At 72.8% G+C, this 9,903-nt stretch overlaps 1 protein-coding gene across 1 annotated transcript in view; it reads left to right on the top strand.

The window, feature by feature from the left end:
* Positions 1-698: 698 nt before the first annotated feature.
* Positions 699-9,903, top strand: part of B3GALT4 (beta-1,3-galactosyltransferase 4) — a gene marked incomplete at both ends in the record, with an annotated part of 14,376 nt that continues 5,171 nt past the window's right edge. The window contains 15 exon segments of the mRNA XM_082333909.1: positions 699-789; positions 1,153-1,289; positions 1,291-1,422; positions 1,737-1,860; positions 1,993-2,129; positions 3,021-3,150; positions 4,150-4,302; positions 4,944-5,045; positions 5,316-5,452; positions 6,012-6,104; positions 6,804-6,921; positions 7,277-7,427; positions 7,616-7,695; positions 8,558-8,661; positions 9,159-9,327. Of these exon segments, the coding sequence (XP_082190035.1) occupies positions 699-789; positions 1,153-1,289; positions 1,291-1,422; positions 1,737-1,860; positions 1,993-2,129; positions 3,021-3,150; positions 4,150-4,302; positions 4,944-5,045; positions 5,316-5,452; positions 6,012-6,104; positions 6,804-6,921; positions 7,277-7,427; positions 7,616-7,695; positions 8,558-8,661; positions 9,159-9,327 (1,858 nt within the window).

Raw genomic sequence — 9,903 nt, 5'->3', positions numbered from 1 at the left:
TGTCCCCCCCCGTCCCCCCCCTGTCCCCCGTCCCCCTGTCCCCCCCGGGTCCCCCTGTCCCTCCCGTGTCCCTCTGTCCCTGAGCATCCTCGTGTCCCCCCATATCCCCCATCCCCTGAGCACCCCGTGTCCCCTGTCCCTGAGCATCCTCGTGTCCCCCCATCCTCCTGTATCCCCCGTGTCCCCCTGTCCCTCCCTGTCCCCCTGTCCCCCCGTGTCCCCTGTCCCTGAGCATCCTCGTGTCCCCCCATATCCCCCATCCCCTGAGCACCCCCGTGTCCCCCTGTCCCCGAGCATCCTCGTGTCCCCCCATCCTCCTGTATCCCCCGTGTCCCCCTGTCCCTCCGTGTCCCCCTGTCCCTGAGCATCCTCGTGTCCCCCAAATGTCCCTGCATCCCTGAGCACCCCCACGTCCCCGCGTCCCCCCGTGTCCCCCAGATGTCCCTGCATCCCCATGTCCCCATGTCCCTCCATGTCCCTCCATCCCCTGTGCACCCCCGTGTCCCCCGTGTCCCCCTGTCCCCCCGTGTCCCCATGTCCCCGAGCATCCTCGTGTCCCCCAAGTGTCCCTGCATCCCTGAGCACCCCCGCGTCCCCCCGTGTCCCCCCGTGTCCCTCTGTCCCCCATCCCCTGAGCATCCTCGCGTCCCCCAAGTGTCCCCCTGTTCCCCCGTGTCCCCCTGTTCCCCCGTGTCCCCATGTCCCCAAGCATCCTCGCATCCCCCAAGTGTCCCTGCACCCCCGAGCATCCCCCTGTCCCTGAGCATCCTCGTGTCCCCGCGTCATCCTGTATCCCCCCATCCCCTGAGCATCCTTGCATCCCACAAGTGTCCCTGTCCCCCCGTGTCCCCCCGTCCCCCCGTGTCCCCCCGTCCCCCCGTGTCCCCCTGTCCCCGAGCATCCTCGTGTCCCCCAAGTGTCCCTGCATCCCTGAGCACCCCATGTCCCCCTGTGTCCCCCCATGTCCCCATGTCCCTCATTCCCTGAGCATCCTTGTGCCCCCCATGTCCCCCCGAGTCCCCCCATGTCCCTGTGTCCCCCTGTGTCCCCATGTCCCCGTGTCCCCCTGTCCCCGAGCATCCTCGTGTCCCCCAAGTGTCCCTGCATCCCGTGTCCCGCGTCCCCCCGTGACCCCCTCGCGCCCGCCCGCAGCGGGGGCCTGCCCGGCGCCGGGGGTGCCACCGGGGGCCACCAAGGAGGGCTCGGACTACGGGGTGGAGGGACGCGTGCGGTACCGCTGCCGGCCCGGGCTGCAGCTGCTGGGCTCGGCCGAGCGCCGCTGCCTGGAGGGGGGGCACCTGGAGCGGCACCGAGCCCCGATGCCGCGGTGAGGGGCTGGGGGGGGCCTGGGGGGTCCTGGGGTATGGGGGCACCGAGCCCCGATGCCGCGGTGAGGGGCTGGGGGGCCTGGGGGGTCCTGGGGTATGGGGGCACCGAGCCCCGATGCCGCGGTGAGGGGCTGGGGGGCCCTGGGGGGTCCTGGGGTATGGGGGGGTATGGGGGCACCAAGCCCGATGCTGTGGTGAGGGGCTGGGGGGGCTGGGGTATGGGGGGCCCTGGGGGAGCTGAGCCCCAATGCCGCGGTGAGGGCTGGGGGGGGTCCTGGGGGCTCTTGGGAGCCGTGGGGGGGCTGTGGGGTGGTGCCCAGGGGTTACGTGGTCCTGGGGGCCCCTATGGGGTCCCATATGGGGGGGGGGGGTCCCGTGGGGGGGGTCCCGTGGGGGGGGTCGGGTCAGGAGCCGAGGGTTGACCCGGTGCCCCCAGACCCCAACGCCTTCGACACCCCCGAGGACGTGGCCACCGCCTTCCTCGCCTCCCTCGCCGAGACCGTGGAGGCGGCCGAGGCCAACGACACCAAAGGTGGGGGGCTACGGGGGGCCTGGGGGGGGCGGCGGGGGGCCGGGGGTCACTGGGGGTCAGGGCTGGGGCTGGGGGGGCCCTGGGGGGCTCTGTGGGGTCTGCCGTGGGTCACAGCCCCTCCGTGCCCCCCAGGCCCCACGGAGAAGCGCCGGATCCGCCTGAGCCCTGGGTCCACCATGAACATTTACCTGGTGCTGGACGCGTCCCAGAGCATCGGCCCCGACGACTTCGGGGACGCCCGGAACGCCCTCAAGGAGCTGGTGGAGAAGGTGCCCCCCCGGGACCCCCAGATCCCCCCCCGGCCCCCCAAGTCCCCCCCATGTCCCCCCAGACCTTCTGGGACCCCCAAATCCCCCCCCATGTCCCCCCAGACCCCCCTGGGACCCCAAATCCCCCTGACCCCCTGGGACCCTCTGACCCCCCCCCCAATCTCCCTGACCCCCCCCATGTGGCCCCAGACCCCCTGGGACCCCCAAATCCCCCCACAAGCCCTCCCATGTCCCCCCAGGTCCCCTGGGACCCCCAAATCCCCCCACAAGCCTCCCCAGGTCCCCCCATGTGCACCCAGACCCCCCTGGGACCCCCAAACTTCCCCTGACCCCCCCACGTGCTCCCAGACCCCCTGGGACCCCCAAATCCCCCCACAAGCCCCCCCATGTCCCCCCAGACCCTCTGGGACCCCCAAATCCCCCCCCAGGTCCCCCATGTGGCCCCAGACCCCCTGGGACCCCCAAATCCCCCTACAAGCCCCCCCAGACCCCCCAAGTCCTCCCCATGTCCCCCCACACCCCCCTGAGACCCCCAAACTGCCCCTGAGAACCCCCTGATCCTCGGGGACCCTCTGACCCCCCCCCCCAAACTCCCTCTGACTCCTCCATGTGCCCCCAGACCCCCTGGGACCCCCAAGTCCCCCCACAAGCCCCCCCAGACCCCCCAAGTCCTCCCCATGTCCCCCACACCCCCCTGAGACCCCCAAACTGCCCCTGAGACCCCCCTGATCCTCGGGGACCCTCTGACCCCCCCCCAATCTCTCTGACCCCCCTATGTGCCCCCAGACCCCCTGGGACCCCCAAGTCCCCCCCAAGCCCCCCCGTGTCCCCCCAGACCCCCTGGGACCCCCAAGTCCCCCCCTGACCCCCCTGTCCCCCCCAGATCGCCAGCTATGGGGTAGCCCCCACTACGGGATCATCACCTTCGGGACGGAGGCGCGGGTGGTGCTGAGCCCCATGGAGCCGCGGGCGGCGGACGGCGCCTGGGTGGGGGAGCTGCTGGAGACGCTGCCCTTCGGAGGTGGGGGACCTGGGGGGGCTCTGGGGGTCTTTGGGGGGTCCTGAGGGGGGCTATGGGGGACTACAGGGGTCTTGGGGGGTACTGAGGGAGCTATGGGGTCCTGAGGGGGTTTATGGGGGGCTATGGGGGTCTGGGGGGTCCTGGAGGGGGCTGTGGGGGTCTTCGGGGTTTATGGGGGGCTATGGGGGACTATAGGGGTCTGTGGGGGTCCTGAGGGGGTTCTGGGGGTGTTTGGGGGGTCCTGAGGGGGGTTATGGGGGGCTATGGGGGATTATAGGGGTCTGGGGGGGTCCTGGAGGGGGCTGTGGGGGTCTTCGGGGTTTATGGGGGGTTTATGGGGGGCTATGGGGGACTATAGGGGTCTGTGGGGGTCCTGAGGGGGTTCTGGGGGTGTTTGGGGGGTCCTGAGGGGGGTTATGGGGGGCTATGGGGGATTATAGGGGTCTGGGGGGGTTCTGGAGGGGGTTCTGGGGGTGTTTGGGGGGTCCTGAGGGGGTTTATGGGGGGCTATGGGGGTCTGGGGGGGTCCTGGAGGGGGCTGTGGGGGTCTTCGGGGGGGTATGGGGGGTTTATGGGGGGCTATGGGGGACTATAGGGGTCTGTGGGGTCCTGAGGGGTTCTGGGGTGTTTGGGGGGTCCTGAGGGGGTTATGGGGGGCTATGGGGGATTATAGGGGTCTGGGGGGGTTCTGGAGGGGGTTCTGGGGGTGTTTGGGGGGTCCTGAGGGGGGTTATGGGGGCTATGGGGACTATAGGGGTCTGGGGGGGTCCTGGAGGGACCTGGGGTGGTCTCTGGGGTGCTGTGTGGGGCTATGTGGGTCTGGGGCTTCTGGTGGGGGACTGGGGGGGTCTGGGGGGTCTATGGAGTGCTATGGGATCTGGGGGGTCGTGGGGGGTCGTGGGGGCGCTGGTGGGGCTCTATGGGGTGCCATAGGGTGCTATGGGAGTCTGGGGGGGCCCTGGGGGTCTTGGGGGTCTCGGGGTGACCCCGTGCCCCCAGCCCACGCGCAGAAGCCGGGGACGAACCCCCACGCCGCCCTCAAGGCCGTCTACGAGCTGCTGGTGCAGCAGGAGCGCGCGGAGCAGATGCGGGGGCTGCAGCCCCCCCCCGTCACCAACAGCACCCGCCACGTCCTCATCATCATGACCGACGGTGGGACCCCCCCGGGACCCCCCCAACACCCCCGGGACCCTCGGGACCCCCCCAACACCCTCGGGACCCCCGCAATGGCCCCGGGACCCCCCGGGATCCCCCCAACACCCCCGGGACCCCCGCAATGGCCCCGGGACCCCTCGGACCCCCCCAACACCCCCGGGACCCTCGGGACCCCCCCCAACACCCTCAGGACCCCCGCAATGGCCCCGGGACCCCCCGGGATCCCCCCAACACCCCCGGGACCCCCCCAATGGCCCTGGGACCCCCGGGACCCCCCCAACACCCCCGGGACCCCCCCAATGGCCCCGGGACCCCCCCGGGACCCCCCCAACACCCCCGGGACCTCCCCAATGGCCCCGGGACCCCCCCAAAGCCCTGGTACCCCCTGGGACCCCCAATGCCCCCTACTCAGAACCCCAAATCCCCCCTAGACCCCCCCAAATCCCCCCCAGACCCCCCCAAAGCCCCTGGCACCCCCTGGGACCCCCAATGCCCCCTACTCAGAACCCCAAATCCCCCCATGAACCCCAAAATCCCCCCAGACCCCTCACCCCCCCTTTGGGCCCCCCCAGACGCCCCCAAATCCCCTCCAGGCCCCCCAGCCCCGCCGTGACCCCCCCTGTGCCCCCCCTCCCCAGGGCGGGTGAACATGGGGGGGTCCCCGGTCCCCGTCATCCACCAGATCCGGGAGCTGCTGAGCATCGGCCGGGACCCCCGCAACGACCGGGAGGACTTTCTGGGTGGGGGTCGGGAACTGGGGGGGCCGGGGGGGGGAATGGGGGGCTGGGGGGGAGATGGGGGGGTTTGGGGGGGCTGCAGGGGGCTGGGGAGGTTTGGGGGGGTTTGGGGGGGCTGCAGGGGGCTGGGGAGGTTTGGGGGGGTTTGGGGGGGCTGCAGGGGGCTGGGGAGGTTTGGGGGGGCCCTGGGGGGGATGCAGGGGTGTGGGGGGGCTGGGGGGGGCTCCTGGGGGTTTTGGGGTGCGGGGTCCCCACTGACGCCCCCCCCCGCAGACGTCTACGTGTTCGGGGTGGGGGAGCTGGTGCACGCGGAGACGCTGAACGCGCTGGCGTCGCACAAGGACCGGGAGCAGCACGTCTTCCTGCTGCGGGGGCTGCCCGACCTGCAGGAGACCTTCCACCGCATGATCGTACGGGGCCCCCCCAACACCCCCCGGGACCCCCAAACCCCCCCCGGGGCCCCCAACCCCCTGGGGACCCCCACCCCCCCATGGCCTTCCACCGCATGATCGGTACGGGGCCCCCAACACCCCCCGGGACCCCCAAACCCCCCCGGGGCCCCCAACCCCCTGGGGACCCCCACCCCCCCCATGGCCTTCCACCGCATGATCGGTACGGGGCCCCCCAACACCCCCCCCGGGGCCCCCCCGGGGCCCCCAACCCCCTGGGGACCCCCAACCCCCCATGGCCTTCCACCGCATGATCAGTACGGGGCCCCCCAACACCCCCCCAAACCCCCCCCAACCCCCCCCGGGGCCCCCAACCCCCATGGCCTTCCACCGCATGATCGGTACGGGGCACCCCAAACCCCCAAAACCCCCCCGGGGCCCCCAACCCCCTGGGGACCCCCAACCCCCCCATGGCCTTCCACCGCATGATCGGTACGGGGGGACCCCCAACCCCCCCCGGGGCCCCCCCCAACCCCCCGGGACCCCTGGCCCCCCCCAATCTCGGCTCCCCCCAGACGAGAGCGAGACCCTGGGGCTCTGCGGGCTCAGCCACGAGTTCAGCAGCGCCAGCGACCGGGAGAGGAACCCCTGGCACGTCACCGTCACCGTCGCCGTGAGTGGGGGGCACGGGGGGGACGGGGGGGGACGGGGGGGGACAGGGGGACCCCAGGCACGTCACCATCACCGTCGCCGTGAGTGGGGGGCACGGGGGGGACGGGGGGGGGGGACAGGGGGACGGGGGGGGACAGGGGGACCCCTGACATGTCACCGTCGCCGTGAGTGGGGGGACAGGGGGGGGGACAGGGGGACCCCTGGCACGTCACCGTCGCCGTGAGTGGGGGGACAGGGGGGACAGGGGGACACGGGGGGGACAGGGGGACCCCAGGCACGTTGGTGTCACCATTGGGGGGGACATGGGGGGGGGACACAGAGGGACATTGGGGGACAGGGGTCCCCTGCCACGTCGGCGTCGCCGTCTCCGTGGGTGGCGGGGGGCAGCGGGGGGGGGGGGGGACGGGGACACGTGGACACACGTGGGGCCGCGTCACCGTCACGGTGAGCACGGGGGGACAGAGGGACACGCGTGGGGCCGGGGTGACCCCCCATGACCCCCTGTGCCCCCATGACCCCCCGTGACCCCGTGCCCCCCTGTGCCCCCATGACCCCCCATGACCCCCCGTGCCCCCCGTGCCCCCATGACCCCCCGTGACCGCCCGTGACCCCGTGCCCCCATGACCCCCCGTGACCCCGTGCCCCCCCGTGCCCCCATGACCCCCCATGACCCCCCGTGACCCCGTGCCCCCGTGCCCAGCGCCCGGGGCAGGGCCAGGAGCGCTGCCAGGGGTCCCTGGTCTCCCCCTACTTCGTGCTGACGGCCGCCCACTGCTTCCACGTGGACGACCAGGCCCCGTGGGTCACCGTGGACCTGGGTGCGCGGGGGGGCCGTGCTGGGGGCGGCAGGGACCCCCGCGGCGGGGGCTGGGGGTCACGGGGGGTTGGGGGCGTGGGGGGTTTGGGGGTCACGGGGGGTTTGGGGGACACGGGGGGGGTTGGGGGCGTGGGGAGTTTGGGGTCGCAGGGGCGTTTGGGGGCGCGGGGGGTTTGGGGTCACGGGGGCGCTTGGGGTCACGGGGGGGTTTTGGGGGCACAAGGGGGGTTTTGGGGTCATGGGGGCGTTTGGGGTCGCGGGGGGGGTTTGGGGGCACGGGGGGTTTGGGGTCACGGGGCGTTTGGGGGCACGGGGGGGGTTTGGGGGTCCCCCCCTGATCCGCCGCCCTCCCGCAGGGCCGCGGGTGCGGCGGGGGGTGGCCAGGCTCTTCCTGCACCCCCAGTACGACCTGGGGGGGCGGCGGGAGCGGGGGGTCCCCGAGTTCTACGACTACGACGTGGCCCTGGTGCAGCTGGAGAAGGCGGTGACCCCCACCCCCACCATGCGGTGAGGGGGGGGCATTGGGGGGGCTGGGGGGGGCGGGGGGGGGCATTGGGGGGGCTGGGGGGTCTGGAGGGGGTCGGGGGGGTTGGGGTCTGGAGGGGGGCATTGGGGGGCTGGGGGCAGTGGGGGAGGATCTATGGGGTGGGGGGGGTCCGTGGGGGGGCTGTGGGGCGCTGACCCCTCCCCCCCAGCCCCCTCTGCCTGCCCTGCACCGAAGGCGCCTCCCGGGCGCTGCGGCTGCCCCCGGGCCAGGGGACCTGCGATGAGCACCGTGAGCACCCCCAAACCCCCTGCACCCCCAAACCCCCCACCCCCACCGTGAGCACCCCAAACCCCCTGCACCCCCAAACCCCCCCCACCCCCCCCGTGAGCACCCCAAACCCCCTGCACCCCCAAACCCCCCACCCCCACCGTGAGCACCCCAAACCCCTGCACCCCCAAACCCCACCCCCACCGTGAGCACCCCAAACCTCCTGCACCCCCAAACCCCCCCCGCCCCCCCCGTGAGCACCCCCAAACCCCCCGCACCCCCAAACCCCCCGCCCCCCCGTCAGCACCCCCAAACCCCCCTGCACCCCAACCCCCCCCCCAAATGCGCCATGGGACCCCCCGGGACCCTGCCCTGTGCTGCCCCTATCGACCCTTGGTGACCCCTCCATGACCCCTGACCTCTCCATGACCCCTGACCCCCTCATGACCCCCTGTGACCCTGACCCCCATATGCTCCCTGCCCCTGACCTCTCCATGACCCCTGACCCCTCCACGACCCCCTGTGACCCTGACCCCCATATGCCCCCTGACCCTGACCTCTCCATGACCCCTGACCCCTCCATGACCCCCTGTGACCCTGACCCCCATATGCCCCTGACCCTGACCTCTCCATGACCCCGACCCCCTCATGACCCCCTGTGACCCTGACCCCTATATGGCCCCTGCCCCTGACCTCTCCATGACCCCTGATCCCTGTGACCCCCCATGACCCCCACCCTGTGCTGACCTTTTGACCTCCAGCGACTCTGTGCCCCCACCCCCCCCATGCCCCTGTGACCCCCGGTGACCCCTGCCCTCCCGGTGACCCCTGCCCTCCCGGTGACCCCTGACCCCCGGTGACCCCTGACCCCCGTGACCCCCAGGCCGCCTCCTGCTCCCCCCCAAGAACCTCGACGCCTTTTTCGTCTCGGCCCGCGGCCCCTCCCAGCTCCAGCGCCTCCAGGTCCACATCAAGCTGGGGGAGCAGGTGGGGCCCGGCCCTCTGTCCGTCCGTCCCCCCGCGTCCGTCCGTCCCCCCGCGTCCGTCTGTCCCCCCCCCCGCGTCCGTCCATCCCCCCCCCGCGTCCGTGCGTCCCCCTTGTCCGTCTGTCCCCCTCGTAAGCCCCCGTCCCCCCGTGTCCGTCCATCCTCCTGCATCCACGTGCGTCCCCGTGTCCGTCTGTCCCCCCTGTATCCCATCCGTCCCCGAGTCCATCTGTCTGTCCCCCGTGTCCGTCTGTCCCCCCTGTATCCCCATCCGTCCCCCTGAGTCCATCTGTCCGTCCCCCCCCCGTGTCCGTCCGTCCCCCTCCTGCATCCACGCGTGTCCCCCGCGTCCGTGCGTCCCCCTTGTCCGTCTGTCCCCCGTAAGCCCGCGTCCCCCCGTGTCTGTGTCCCCCCCGTCCCCCCGCGTCCGTCCGTCTGTCCCCCCCCCGCGTCCGTCCGTCCGTCCGCCCGCCGCCCTGACGCGGGCCCGCTCGCCAGCGCGGGGGCTGCGAGGCCGACGCGCTCCGGGCCCCGCTCTACGCCAACGTCTCGGCGCTGGAGGACGTCGTCACCCCCCGCTTCCTCTGCTCCGGCGGCACCGAGCCCGTCGTCGACCCCAACGCCTGCCGCGGTCAGTGCCGGCCCCAGTACGGCCCAGTGCCCCCCAGTACGGCCCAGTGCCGGCCCCCAGTACGGCCCAGTGACCCCCCAGTACGGCCAGTGCCCCCCAGTACGGCCCAGTGCCAGCCCCCAGTACGGCCCAGTGACCCCCCAGTACGGCCCAGTGCCCCCCAGTACGGCCCAGTGCCACCCAGTACGGCCCAGTGACCCCCAGTATGGCCCAGTGCCAGCCCCCAGTACGGCCCAGTGCCAGCCCCCAGTACGGCCCAGTGCCCCCCAGTATGGCCCAGTGCCGGCCCCAGTACGGCCCAGTGCCCCCCAGTATGCCCAGCGCCCCCCAGTACGGCCCAGCGCCCCCCAGTACGGCCCAGTGACCCCCCAGCGCCCCCAGTACGGCCCAGTGCCCCCCAGTACGGCCCAGTGCCCCCCCAGTACAGCCCAGCACCCTCCCAATGCACCCTACTGCCTCCCCAGTACCTCCCAGTACTGTCCTGCTGCCCCCCAGTAGCGTCCCAGTACCTCCCAGTGTGCCCCTGATGCCCCCCAGTATGTCCCGCTGTCCCCCTGGTGCCATCCCAGTATAAGCCAGTGGCCCTTAGTGCCTTCCAGTGCCTCCCAGTGT

This window comes from Platalea leucorodia, assembly GCF_965183815.1.
Source record: "Platalea leucorodia genome assembly, chromosome: 28".
Classification (NCBI taxonomy): domain Eukaryota; kingdom Metazoa; phylum Chordata; class Aves; order Pelecaniformes; family Threskiornithidae; genus Platalea; species Platalea leucorodia.
This window is presented reverse-complemented; position numbering and strand designations above follow the sequence as displayed.